The sequence below is a fragment of the Megalobrama amblycephala genome, linkage group LG6, assembly GCF_018812025.1.
Source record: "Megalobrama amblycephala isolate DHTTF-2021 linkage group LG6, ASM1881202v1, whole genome shotgun sequence".
Classification (NCBI taxonomy): Eukaryota; Metazoa; Chordata; class Actinopteri; order Cypriniformes; family Xenocyprididae; genus Megalobrama; species Megalobrama amblycephala.
In genome coordinates, this window is record NC_063049.1 from 42,413,950 (window position 1) to 42,429,423 (window position 15,474).

Sequence of the window (15,474 nt, forward strand, 5' to 3'; positions counted from 1 at the left end):
TGATAATAATAATAAAAAAACTAAGAATATAAATAATAATAATAAATAAAAAAACAAAGATATAACATCCAAAGTATGTAAGGTAGTACAACTAGATCTCTTTTATTGAATCCAATTATATTTTGCACATATAAAGGTATTTTAAAGATTTTGAAGTGTCAAAAGGTCATTCGATTTAACTGTCCAAAGGCCAATACAGCCATTTCATTTGTGATTAAAATATCTTAAAATGTAATAATGTATATATTTTTTATTCTGGCATGATTTTATAACATCATATATCAACATAGTGCAAAATGATATTAAAATTACGTGTAGAAGTCGTTGCTTTGTTATGAGAAATTATGTTCGGAAAAATGAATTTCATTGATGTCATTCGGAGTAACCAATATAAAGGGACCATTTTGGATCAAGTCATGCGGTCAATATCATGTGACAGGATGTGACATCATTCAGACACCTGCAAAGGACCACATGGTGATGAAATAAAGTAACTAACTCTCTCTTAACTATTTGAAAAATTCATGTTTTCACTTGATCATACGCATGTCCCGAAACATCAGGTCATTCGGTACAACCGCTATAAAACATGGAAAATGTTGTTATATTTTAAAAACTTGTACTAAATATAAAATGTTTGATTGTCCTTTTGCTATCTAGCTAGATATCAGCCTTTTAGCATTGTTTGAAAATATCGTCATTTGGTATAACCAAAAGTGTCATTCGGTAAAACCGAAAATTAGTTTGAACCGAATTTTTTTGGTGACAGATTTTCTCGATCTTGTAAAAAAAATTACAAAAGCAGTGTTAATTGCTTATAAAAACCACATTATCTCATTATCTATTTGTCCGTGTTGCACGGAGTAGCTCCGCCCACAGTTGAATTCTATTTGACCATATTGTTGTTCCACATAACTGTATATTAAACATCAAATTCTAATTGGCTGTGATTATATTATATATTTTGCTCTAAAAGTGCGTGCAGACACACTGCTTGTTGCTTTGAGTTTGTTAGTAAATGTAAGAAGACATCTATGTAGGCAGCTCACTAGGTTTTAAAACAGGGTGATTATTGTATGGCAAGTGTGGATGGTCAGTGATTTCTGTTGTCAGATCTCCAGGTGTTCGTCCGTTAACTGATAAATGGTTTATATACTGTGACGGAGCTCTGGCAGTGTGTGAATTGAAGTGAATGATAAGATCGGAGGGCCTGAGGTGTGTTTACAGGTGTGTGTTACTCAGGTGTGACTATTAGCACCATTTTAAACTGAAATCTTAAAGGGATATTTCACCCTAAAATGAAAATGAAAGCATCATTTACTCACCCTGGTGTTCTGATTCAGTATGTCGTTCTTTCCAGATTTTGAAATTAACAATGATCAATACTTTTATTAACCTTAGTTAATGTTACAAATGAACTCTTATTGTAAGGTGTTACTATTTCATATAAATCCAAACAGCCATCTTTAAATATCTACAAAAAGGCCATATTAAATTAGATACTTATGTATATTATATGTATACTCTTCCAATCTATTACATGTGATGATTATCAAAATAACAAAATATGTATTACAGTGACGATAAAAAAAGAAGTGCAATCGGATGCGTTTCTGATTTGTTTATATGTTTCTGTCAGCTGCATGTCGATACAGTTTGCTTTCTCATGTCACTAGCTTTAAATATGCTTTAAACTTCGCTGCATAACAAATGCATAAAAGCGACCAGCTGGATATAAACTAATGCAAATAGATGGTAACAGTCGTGACATTAAACATTTGGGTCAACTTTGGGTGTGTATTTTTGTCACATTCATTTAACCTCTTTAGGTACTAATGTTATCGTCCTCTCAAAAGTATTACAGAGTGATCCCATGCAACACATATTTTATATTCCAAGTGTTCTGGGGCTTTACGATAGGGTTTGATGAAAAACAAACCGAAATTTAATGTATTATGTAACACAAATCCTGATCTTGGCCATTCTGTACTCAACTATTTAGGTACTAATGTTATCGTCCTTTCAGCCTCGATGGCAAACATAGTCTTTCTCTGCTAATGCAGCATCTAGCCAACAAAGGAATTACTTTATAATGATATGAAAACTGAACACGTATGATGGTGTACTGTATACATTCCCTTTCATTGTCTATGTTTTAAATCTGCATCTGAAGTGTCCTGCTCTCGCGTGTCAAAACAAACTCCACGAGGCATCAGTGATGCTTTTTATTTCGCCTCTAGAGGCCACTCACGTACTGTTTAATGAAAATAGACCATTCAGCTGCTCCAGCAACGAACGCAACCAGGAAAAACTATTGGTACTGATTTTTGTCGATAACCATTTGTTCCAGCAATCGGTTATCGGTGCTGATTAATCGGCAAAACTGAATCAGTCGACCTCTAGTTCTTTCTTTTTCGGACCACGAAATTATTACAGAATGATCCCATGCAACACATGTCATATATTCCAAGTGTTCTGGGGGTTTACAATAGGGTTTGGTGAAAAACAAACCGAAATTTACTGTATTATGTAACACAAATCCTGATCTTGGCCATTCTGTACTCAACTGTTCCTTCATGAGACTATATTAGCACCATAATTCACTCCAGAATTTTTTTTATGCGCAGCTTCTCAGTGAAGCACGGCTCTGTGATCAGTAGTAAATGCTGCTCCATCTGAAAGCCAGAGGGCGCTCTCACGCAGAAAATCCCAATATGCGCCACAGAAGTACGATATAAAGCACGTAATTTCAGGAAATCCCTATGGGCATCTGTAGCTGAATAAACAGAAGATTGAAACACTTTGATTGATTAAACATGACTAATAAACACACGACTACGACAATATATGGTTCATCTGAGTTCTTCAAGCTGTCTCGGGTATTTTTATGATGATAAAGTATATTTATACTTCAATGCTAATTGACAGCCTTTATCGGATAACAAATAAAATGGCAAAAGTTTAACAGTTTTTCTCTTTTCCAACAGCAACAAGAGCAGGACCCCACTAACCTGTACATATCTAACCTGCCGCTGACCATGGATGAACAGGAGTTAGAGGCCATGCTGAAGCCCTTCGGTCAGGTCGTCTCCACACGCATCCTGCGGGACAGCAACGGCGCCAGCCGAGGGGTCGGATTTGCCAGGTGAGGGTCCTCATACCTGACCCAAATCACCATATCAGCTCCTGTTGTCACGTTATCATTCTTTGTGAATTCCCCCTCAGTGAACCAACCATGGTTCAAGACTGTAATGTCGATCAGGGCACGGGAATCAGACGTCCTGGAAAGCCCCTGGCTTTCTGCCCACCACAGCACAAACACTTCAGACCCTCCCATGATTCGTAGTGCCAGTCAGTTGCTTTAAAATATATCTGTGTATCTGACATATCCGCACGGCGAAGCCAGAACAACTGAACTCTCTGAACCTCTCTTGGTACATTTATGACACACGATGCAAGTAAAAACTTGATTGTATTAACCTAAATGTGAAAAACCCCTGAAAGAGATATGGACTGGTTGATTTAACCAGAGAAGCAAGTTTTTAAATATCAACAATATAAATAATGACAATAGTTATTAATGATAACACAAAACTTGTCATGGCATTTATATGCACACAAATAACAAAATATAGAAATAAACAGCAATATTTAAATGCATATAAATACATATATTTTTTTCTTAACTTAAAAAAAAAACATTTTAATACATAAAAATGCCATGCAGAGAGATATTATTATAGTTTTTATTAATATTTAAAAAAAATAATTTGTCATTTTGTTGTGTTATTCTGGGTTTTTGTAAAATATTTAGGTTTTAAAATATTTAGGTTTTATTTCAAGTAACGAAATGTTTTTCGTTTAAGTTTTAGTTTTAATTTACTATAATAACCCTGATTCTTTGAACATTTTTGAGTGATGGCACACATGAATCATTGAATTAGAGGTTTAAATTGATTCCCTAAAATAATCCGTCAGAATCGATTCGCTGAAATGATTCAATCGTACCAAATCTAACTCTAAATGAAGTTTAAATGAGAGCTGCTGTTAAAACATCTTTGTCTGAACAAAAAAAGGAAGGATTGGTGACCAGCCGTTTAAAAGTGTGATATTCAAAATTCGGCTTTATTTTATAGCTATGCTTCATATGACTTTAACACGTTTCTCAACATTGACAGCAGGTGCAGGTGACGGGAATGATGTTTTATACTCAAACCGAAAGTAAAATGTGTAAACCTATAAACCCGTAATATGTTCCTCTAGGATGGAGTCAACAGAGAAATGTGAAGCTGTCATCTCTCACTTCAATGGGAAATTTCTCAAAACACCAGCTGGAGTTATGGGTAAGTGTGTGTCTGCATATGCATGCTTCACATTTACTCGAATTCGAAATTGTTTGCTCACCCTCATGTTGTTTCCAAACCCTTTTCTTCCACAAAAGATTTCTGAAGAATGCCCTTGCCTCTTTTTCCCCTCATATAATATGAGTAAATGATGACAGAATTGTCATTTTTGGGTTATCCACTCCTCAAATGTGTGTTTTTAACTCTATTTGTTTGTGCATAAACACAAAGCGCTGCTCTGTTGGAGCACATTCATTCATTCTCTGGTAATGATTCTCCTCGGATGGGGTCTAAATGGAAACAGGCTTTCGGGCATGTGGCGCAACCATTCAGCCATACCAAACGGCTTTCGCACGAATGTAGATTCAGACTTGCTGCACGAAACACTGAAATAATACAAAGCTGGGAGGAGCTGGATGTACATAACGCTGCAGTGAGAGCTTATTGATTCATGGAGGTCCGTTTGGGGTTCAAGCGAAAGCAATGTGTGCTAATTTTCTTCTACTGCAAGTCTTTGAGTGGAATCTAGGCCTGGCGTGGCCTCTCTAAGTATTTTAATTGGATTATTAGACTGAAATAGTCTCCACTGACCATGTCAGAAAGGAAGGAAGGGGATTATACGAAGACAGCTTCCAAATTAGATGCCTGCTCTCCAAGCATTGTGGGAAAGTCATTGTGGATGGAGTCAGGAAGCCTCAGAGGCTTTAAGACCGAGATAGGCGGTATATAACTGGCAGAGATTTTGCTGTGCCTTTAAATGTGCAACAATGAAACATAGATGTTGTTGTTTTTTTGGGCACAAAGTTTAATTTTTTACAGCTAGAGCAGCTTTGCAATTTCAAGTCGCACCATGTTGCAACCCATTTTACTTCCGTAATCTGGCATATTTCTGAGTGAAACATGATATTCAGAAAGGAAAAATATTTGATTGTATGTGTCAGGACTTGAGGATGCACCAATATTGAAATTCTGTCTGATATACTAATTATTTTCTGATAAAAATTTGGCTAGCATTTTATTTTACAGTCCTGTTTCACTGTAACATACTGTGTATTTACTGTAGTAATGACACTAACTGGTACTAACCCTAAACCTTAACTTAACCCATGCAGTTACCTTACATTAGTCAGTACTTTTGTGAGTATACTGTAAGTACATTATATTTGTGCACAAAATTTGTAAGCCGCTTTGCATAAAAGCGTCGGCTAAATTAATAAATGTAAATAAAAGTTAATGTTAAATCTATGGAAGCTTGTTTCTGCCACGAAATACAAATTAAAAAAGGTAATTGCAAGTTTTTATCTCACAATTCTGACTTTTTTTCTCACAATTGCATGATATAAAGTCAGTTGTGTGTTATAATGTCCAATTATGAGGGGAAAAAAGACTAACGTTTAAAAATAACATGAAAAATAGCTAACTAAAGCATTTAGGGTGCATGTAATGTTATACTAAAATAACATGAAATGCATTTTTAAAGGGAAAGCACTCTTTAAAAGAGTTTCATCTTTTCCTTAAACTATTATTATACATTTACATTTATGCATTTGGCAGACATTTTTATCCAAAGCAACTTGCGTTGTATTTAAAGTATATGTTTGATCCGTTCATGTATTCCCATTTCCATAATCTAAGTTATCGTTTTAAGTTTATCACTTTAATTTAAGTGCTAGATGATGAATCTTAAATCTTAAAATAGGTTGAAACTAATTCAATCAAATAAAACATTAAAATCATCACTGATATCTGACATGGTGTTGATATTAAGTGCATTCCTATCAGGAATTGATTGTGATTGTGAAAAGTAGGCTTTAGGGTTGTTATCGTTAACTAAAACTATTAAAAACAATTAAGAAAAAAAGTAAATATGCATATTTTTAGATATATGATTAGATTGTTACGATGTTGCATTATTACATTATTGTTAAAATGTTACTTTGGCAACTAACTGAAATAAGTTTAAATTGAAGCACAAACTAAAATTGAAATAAAAAATAGTTTAAAATGAACAAAAACTAATAAAAAAAAAGTCAAAATTACATAAATTGGCAAAAAATAAGACAATTTAAAATATAAAAACAAAAGCTACTTCAAAATATTAATAAAACACAATAAACATATAGAAATAATACAAAAATAACACTGGTGGGCTTTATGTACCAAAATGGAGTCTGAGGTGGAGGGGCTGAAAAATAAGAGGCATTTGTGATATCATCCATAAGGAAAATCATTTTAGAGGTTGCTAAATTGTCTTGGCTTGTTTACAACATGTCCTGCTCTGTATTTTCACTCCGTGTTTAATAGGGATGCACCAATATGAAATTTTTGGCCGATACCGATAACCGATAATTCTTTATATTTGAAAACCGATATATTGGCCGATAAATCTAAATCCAAATGTTTGTAATTTTTGAGAGCCTGATTACAAAAACAAAAGTCTCACCATTAAAAGCCATGTCCCAACACACGATTATAATATTTATATAGCTTATATGGCAGACTTGAGTTGCACATGCTGGACTAAATAGTATTTTTCTTTTTGAAGTGATTTCAATCATATTTCAAGCAATTCATAACCATCATAGTGAACAGTGTGCATCTGAAGTGTCTCAGCTGAAGGAAATAATCCATTATTTATCCGCTTTAATATGTCGGCCAAAAATTCTTATCGGACCGATAACGATAACATTAAAAATGAACATATATCGGCAGATACCGATACGGTGGCCGATATATCGTGCATCCCTAGTGTTTAATGTACTAAATAACATAAAGCAGTCCTACTGTGGTATAACAAAATCTCTAAGCCATTTCTGCTGTCTCACTATGATGATTTTGGCCATACTATGAGCGAGCAGTCAGCATCACGCTGAGAGTTCATGCACCTCCTCCGTGTCTCTCTGCAGCCCCGTCAGAACCCTTGCTGTGCAAGTTTGCAGACGGAGGCCAGAAGAAGCGTCAGAGTCAAAATAAATATGTGCAGAACGGACGAGCCTGGGCCAGAGACGGGGACAGCAGACTTGTGAGTAACTGCTCTTTTGCTCTGTGTCCGTATCACTTTTTGCAGCCATATATCACCTGACACAGCCTGTTAGCGAACACATGGACAGCAGGGATGTTACACAACGGTGGTCATGTGGGGGTGTGTGTGTTTACACAAGCTACTCTAATACAGTCATATATTATGTGAACCACAGAAGTGATACTGAGACTGTGTGTGTGTTTGTGTAAACTGCTGAGTCACTTGATGTTACCCATCATGACACTCACGCTCTGTTCCAAATCCTAGTGAGCTTCCTACATAGGGAGCTGCCTTGTAATACAGCATCCTAACTGAAATGTATCCTCATAAGTGACTGATTTGTGACAGGAGACTCAACTCACAAGTAATGTCAGAAGAGTTTGTTAGCAGTGTGATTCTCCAATATTATATTGGGTAAAAGTACATTTTTTGATCGATACACTTCGGGATTGAATTAATTGTAATTATAACCAACATTTCTTTTGCTTAATCCATTTTACAGTGATTTTGTCGCAATGCATTCTGGCATTGCCTTCTCTGCCATAGATGTGACAAAATTCGGTCAAACGAAGTGCCTTAGCAGACTTTTAACAGCCTTTGCACATATGATGCCTTAAAATGCCGCCTGTATAGTGTGCTCACTATGTTTTGGAGCAGAGCGAGTCACGTTCCTATAGTCAGTGTTCACAGTGTCACATGGCCATTCTTTGGCCGTTGAAATGTATCACATCACAAATCACAAACATCCTTAATTGAGTCGATACTGTGGTTTTTCTAATAAAAATGACTTTGAACATTTTAATTTTTCTGCTTATCATGTGCAAGCCACGCTCAGAGAAGGTCGTGGACTGCATGTAATTACAGCAAGATGGGTTTTCTGTCACGCCAGATAATTTCATTTAACCAATTTTATGGCTTTACATTTAATCATTTAATAGACACTTTTGTCCAAAGTGACTTACAAATTAGGACAATACAAGCAATTTAACTGTTTACCATTTATATATATATATATATATATATATATATATATATATATATATATATATATATATATATATATATATATATATATCTGTGCATGCTGAACATAAGTGTCCAGCGTGTGGAAATGGCTTTGACAACAAAATATTTGGCTTCAAACTTGAGGGGAGAATAGTGGCATAATTTTAAGTTATTTGTGCCCCAAATGCCCAAAAAGCATTTGTACACTTACACCACACTTAATGGCATAATGTAATTGCATTAAAGGTATACTATGTAACTTTTGGCCCTCTAATGGTTAAAAAACTGCATGCATTTTGTGGAAGAATATTGTTTTGCGGATGAATATGGTTAACCTATTGCTCATAAAACATTCGTTTCTAGGCTTAATAGATATAACCAGTTTAGATGGAAAGGATGTTAAGATGACTAGCTAAAGACATTACTGTAGCTTTACCCAATAAAAGACACGGTATTTCCTTGAAAATACAACAACCCATAATGAAATGAGCCTTCACGATAATGCTTTATAGTGAACTCTGTTAGAGAGCTACATATGGCAATTTATCTGTTCAATAAAGTACCTTACTAACCTATAGGGCTGGGTAATTGATTTTAATCGATTCTCATTTTTATGAACCGATATCGATTCTTAAATCCCAAGAATCGATTAGTCTAGTCTGTTTTCAGTTGATGAATGAGCAGAATATGTAGCGCCTCCCAACCAATAAATCACAATAATCTTTGTGCTTTGTTACTTTTGATATGAAGCAAAGTCTCACATTTCAAATGACGTCCATCTTATTATGAGATTCAAAAAATGCACATGCTTTTTGTGACAGATCGCTTTAGCGCCTCAGTTAAAGAGAAGCATGTGATCATCCTCTCCTCCGCTTTAATACCTGTTACAGCGCGAAATAAACATGCATGAACATCTGAAGGTATGTTAAAATATACAGTGCAACTTACCGAAATCTGTATCATGTCTCGTGTAATCGCTCAATCAGTGTTTCAACCTCGGAAAGACGTCAGTAAAACAGCTTGTAAACAATGTCACGTAACGTCACATTTACCTCAGAAAAACACATTCAGTGACCATAAACTCATTAGTCAACTAGAAAATGAACTCTAGAAAGCAGCATTCTGATAAATATAGCTATGCACGTTACATATTTACAATATTGCAATTACAATATTTAATGCATGTTTGAATAAATCAGTTATGACAGCCGCAATTTAAATGTTTATATTTCAAAAAAACAAATTGGAGTAGAAATATGATTATATAATTCTAAACTTTATTTATAATAAAAACATCATTGAGTGTAATTTAAGTGTTTGTATATAAATAAGTTAATTTAACCTTCAGTATTATTATAGTAGTACCAACTGACTCCCATGTGTAGTTTACAGCATTAGTTGAGAGATTTTTTCCTCTAGAAAATTTGCCATGTACTGTAACTGAAATACTACCGAATCGAATCGAATCGAAATCGTAATCGAATCAAAAGCATGTTAATAGTAATTGAACTGAATCGTGAAAATTGTCAATACCCAGCCCTACTAACCTAAGTAATGAAAACACCATCTCCATGTCACTTTTACAACATTTCAAATCCCTCAGTTCTCACCATCTCCGAAAAAAAAACAAGCCGATGTTGATTCTTGTTTTATTACAAGCTCCGTCACATTCTCTTTTTACCAGCAGATTCTTTTTGCCATTTTCTTTTTAAACGGTTGATTCCTCCGAGGTTAGATGTCAAACTTTCTCACTCATTGTGACAACTAACCTATGCCCCTCCCACACCAGACACACGTCAAAGTCGCCAGAGCAACTTTTCTCTGTTTATGGATATGACAAGACGCGCACGAGAGAGTGAAAAATACGCATGTGCGACCTGCGCGTACAAGTACACGCGGTTACAAAAAATCCGGCAGTGCGCGTACTCTTCTGATGACGTAACCCTGACCCTCGTGTTAGTGTAAAAAGTGAACTATACTTTGGGCTTAAGACAAAATACGTTTTGGAAGAAGGACTGATGGTGTGTTGACTCATTTTATTTTTTCATTGTGAACCAAAAAAAGTTACATAATGTACCTTTAAGTAATAAAATATCAAGGCATCTTTATCTGTGCTGACATTAACACTTTTCTTCATCAACTTTTCTCAGTGTATTTTAGTGGATGATTCACAAGCACAAAGTGGCACAACACTTTTTGTCAAGTTTTTTAACACTTCAAAAGCAGCTATGAGCTGAATAGTGTAATAATTATGTTTATTTCTCTCTCTCTCATAGGCTGGCATGACCCTCACGTACGACCCCACCACAGCTGCTATGCAAAATGGGTATGAGACAACGAGAGCTCAGAAAGAACCAGTGTTACTGCAGTATTTGTACACTATTATAGTATTTATTAATATTTTTTAATTAGCTTTAATTTTTATATCTTCAGTAGTGCTGTCAAACGATTAATCGCGATTAATCACATCCAAAATAAAAGTTTGTTAAAATGTGTGTGTGCACTGTGTATATTTATTATGTGTATATAAATACACACACATGCATGCATATATTTAACAAAAATATATTATATTTATATGTAATATAAATTATATATAAATATATATGTATACATGTAAATATTTACACATACTCATTATTTTGTATGCGATTAATCACGATTTAAACTTTGACAGCACTAATTTTTATTTTTCATTTTAATTCTAGTTTATTCCTTTTTTTATATTTCTATTTAGCTTTAATTTATTATATTTCAGTTAATTGCAACATTTTTATTTTTGTTTAAGGTTTTTAGGTTTAAGTTCTTCATTTTGTTATTTTAAATCAGCTTTATACTTTTTAATAGTTTTGGTTTTAGTTTTTATTATTTACTATTAATAATACTATTATTATTTTTTATTATTTATTATTTTATTTTTACTTTTCATATAGTTGTCATGGCAACATTTGTAATTTTTGTTTAAGTTTCTCATCTAATATTTTTATTTTATTTTATTTTATTTTATTTTATTTTATTATTTCAATTCATGAATTTTGATAGTTTTAGTTTGGAAAGACCATGCACATCAGTTCATACTGCAAATGCTTGAACATTAGTTCACACATATTGAGTAAAATAATCAACTATTTTTTATACTTATTAATACCTGAACAAATTATACTTATGTATTTTTATAACAGAAGGTATCTTAGAAGGCAGCATACTCATACTCAATGCTATATTCACAATATTGCATAACCTCTCCTACATCATTGCTTAAATAATATGCCCTTTTCATCTCTCGACAGATTCTATCCGACCGCCTACAGTATTACGAACAGAATGATCACACAGACCCCCATGTCTCCATACATCTCACCTATGTCCACTTACCAGGTAACAGATGAAACTTTACTGCTTACAGCCTGATCGAGGTCTCAGAGATGGATGTATCAGAACTGTCTTAAGGGACATTGGTAATCTGTATTTTTATCATTCAGGTACAGAATCCATCCTGGGTCACCCATCAGCCCTACATCATGCAGCATCCGGTAAGTCTCATCACTGCCTGTCTCTCATTATCCCTTTCATGCTGAACAGTGTTTGTGTGTGGGAGAAATACACTTGAACTGTCATAGACTGAGAATGTGGGCGACTTCGACAGACAGAGTCCAAACAAACACTAAACCACATCAATTTATCAGAATAAACAAACTTATGCCAAATAATATAGTTAATAAGTCTAACCATAGGCTGGCGCATCAATATTTAAGAACATCGCTCATTCAAACAGAATTAAGAGTCTAAAGTTTCTATTTATAAAGAAATGTTTCATTTTTTTTATTTCTGCATGCCACTATTATTATAATAGCCTGTTTTATTTTATTACTTCATATTATTTTATTTATTTAGTTTTATTTTAGTTAATTTTATTAGTATTTTTTATTTTAGATTTAATTTCTATTTGTTATTTTATTTTAACATTTTACTTTTTATTTTATTATTTTGTTTTATTTAAAACTAAATAAAATAGTTCATTTTTTTATTTTATAAAAATACCAAATTATATAAAATTAAAATACCAAAATATATAAAATTATAAAAATTACATGGCAAAAAGCGGAGCAGTGAAAATTAGCAAAAAATATACAAATTTTGGGAAGCAGCTGGTCATTAAGTTGCTTATTTCTTTGAGGGCAATTCTGTAAGGGAATTATTTTATTTTACTCTTATTTTATTTTAGCTTTACTTCAATTTTAATAGTTTTGGAAAGAGCATATCAGCAAATTCATAATGCAAATGCTTGAAAATACATACTACACACTTATTGAGTAAAATAGTCAAGTATACAAATGTTTTTTAATTTTAGTTTATTTCAGTTCGTTGCAACATTTCTTATATTCTTCATGTAAGCTTTTTAAGTTTTTCATTTAATATTTTAATTTTATTTCTGCTTTGTCAACTAATGACAACAAATTTTAATAGTTATTTCAGAAGCAACAATAATAAATGAATATAGCAGCAAATTCATATTGCAGATGCTTGAAAAAACATAGTACACACATATTGAGTAAAATAGTCAAATATCTCTTTAAATATACTTATTTTTGATTTTTATATATACATACACATTGATAAAAATACCATTTACCAAACCTCTGCTGTGGTTGTGTCTTTAACAGTAGGTTGTCATATGAACAACCAGTTATACGAAAAACCAATTAGACAGATTTAAGTTTCTGTAACTTTACAAATTTGACAATCATGAATATGTCATTTCTTGTGTATTAAGTAACTTACATAAATCAGACTCAGTAATTTTTGTCAAATATTTCCGTTCCGTTGTTTGAGAAGCTGCTTTTAGGAGCAACATTGCCTATAACGAAATAAAAGTTCACATTTTGTCCCTGATACGTGACGTGTGCTTCCTACTCTTGAAGAGCAGCGGCCGCCACTGTTGTGCAGGAAACACTGGTGTGAGTGTGTGTTTGCGTAAGTGCTCAAACACTAAATCACACCCAGATGCTGGATTACAGTGTCGTTGAAGCCCACGCCAACATCAAGAACCTGAGATGTGTGTGTGTGTGTGTGTGTGTGTGTGTGTGTGAGAGATCAGTGATGAATGCTGGAACTAACTGAAGCTCAGCTGCATGAATGACAAACAGAAAGAGACTAAATGAGACTGTGTGTTTTCTTTTTGAGTGGGTGTGTATAAGTAATGTGTGATATAATGGGCTTATGATTTTGCGTGAGTCAGTACGTATAGAGCTGAGTGCCATGGATCATAAATGAGGAAACTGTGGCATTTAAAGGCCAGTAATGGCGCTTATGTCTCAGAGCTCTTTAATACACAGGAAGATTTGCAGAGTCTGACTCACAGTGTAAGAAAGCAGGAGTCATCACGCACATCCCAGAGAGACCCGGGGTGCGCACCAATCTCTGACTGTGTGCGTTTCACAGATGCCACGTCGTACGGCGCACGCACTCGCTGTCTCGGATAAACAGAATCATTTACTGCGTATTAAACATCATGAGCCGTCATTTATCAGACATTTCAAAGAAAAACATGGTTATTACCAGGATCTGTGTGGTACTTGTTTTTTTTAGTTAACATTATTTTTTAAAAATGCTCAATAGTGAGAAACATAGGGGAAAAAACATAGGAATTTTGGGAAGCAGCCGGTCATTAAGTTGCTTATTTCTTTGAACAGGGCAAAGTTTTTCTCTGAGGGATATTTTTATTTTATTTTATTTTATTTTATTGGTCAAACATAAAGACAAACTGTGAACAGAAAAGTTTTTCATCAAATTATTTTCTTTTTTTATTTTATTTTATTTTATTTTATTGGTCAAATATTATGAAGACAAACTGAACAGAAAAGTTTTTCATCTAATATTTTTATTTTATTTTATTTTATTTTATTTTATTTTATTGGTCAAACATAAAGACAAACTGTGAACAAAAGTTTTTCATCAAATTATTTTCTTTTTTTATTTTATTTTATTTATTTATTTATTTATTTATACAGAAAAGTTTTTCATCAAATTATTTTCTTTTGTTATTTTATTTTATTTTATTTTATTTTATTGGTCAAATATTATGAAGACAAACTGAACAGAAAAGTTTTTCATCTAATATTTTTATTTTATTTTATTTTATTTTATTTTATTGGTCAAACATAAAGACAAACTGTGAACAAAAGTTTTTCATCAAATTATTTTCTTTTTTATTTTATTTTATTTTATTTTATTTTATTGGTCAAATATTATGAAGACAAACTGAACAGAAAAGTTTTTCATCTAATATTTTTATTTTATTTTATTTTATTTTATTTTATTTTATTTTATTTTATTGGTCAAACATAAAGACAAAATAAAAAATTTTAGATGAAAAACTTTTCTGTTCACAGTTTGTCTTTATAATGTTTGACCAATAAAATAAAATAAAATAAAATAATAAAATAAAAAAATATTAGATGAAAAACTTTTCTGTTCAGTTTGTCTTCGTAATATTTGACCAATAAAATAAAATAAAATAAAATAAAATAAATAAAATAAAATAAAATAAAATAAAATAAAATAAAAAATATTAGATGAAAAACTTTTCTGTTCACAGTTTGTCTTTATAATGTTTGACCAATAAAATAAAATAAAATAAAATAAAAAATAAAATAAAATAAATAAAAAAAATATTAGATGAAAAACTTTTCTGTTCAGTTTGTCTTCGTAATATTTGACCAATAAAATAAAATAAAATAAAATAATAAAATAAAATAAAAAAATATTAGATGAAAATCTTTTCTGTTCAGTTTGTCTTCATAATATTTGACCAATAAAATAAAATAAAATAAAATAAAAAATATTAGATGAAAAACTTTTCTGTTCACAGTTGATTTTATTTTATTTTATTTTATTTCATTTTATTTTATTTTATTTTATTGGTCAAACATTATAAAGACAAATTGTGAACAGAAAAGTTTTTCATCTAATATTTCTATTTTATTTTATTTTAGCTTTATTTCAATTAATTTATTTTAGTAGTTTTATAGTTAAAACAATAAAAACACTGAAAAAGCGCATATCAGCAAATTCATACTGCAAATGCTTTAAAATACATACTAC

The 15,474-nt window shown here is 32.4% G+C and overlaps 1 protein-coding gene across 4 annotated transcripts in view; it reads left to right on the forward strand.

Moving 5' to 3' along the window:
- Nucleotides 1-15,474, forward strand: part of LOC125270770 (RNA-binding motif, single-stranded-interacting protein 1) — an 85,335-nt gene that overhangs the window by 59,122 nt on the left and 10,739 nt on the right. For all 4 annotated transcript variants that reach the window (XM_048194694.1, XM_048194690.1, XM_048194691.1 and 1 more), the window contains exons 5-10: nucleotides 2,988-3,145; nucleotides 4,264-4,343; nucleotides 7,250-7,365; nucleotides 10,647-10,696; nucleotides 11,661-11,748; nucleotides 11,853-11,903. In XM_048194694.1, the coding sequence (XP_048050651.1) occupies nucleotides 2,988-3,145; nucleotides 4,264-4,343; nucleotides 7,250-7,365; nucleotides 10,647-10,696; nucleotides 11,661-11,748; nucleotides 11,853-11,903 (543 nt within the window). The remainder of the gene's footprint in view (nucleotides 1-2,987; nucleotides 3,146-4,263; nucleotides 4,344-7,249; nucleotides 7,366-10,646; nucleotides 10,697-11,660; nucleotides 11,749-11,852; nucleotides 11,904-15,474) is intronic.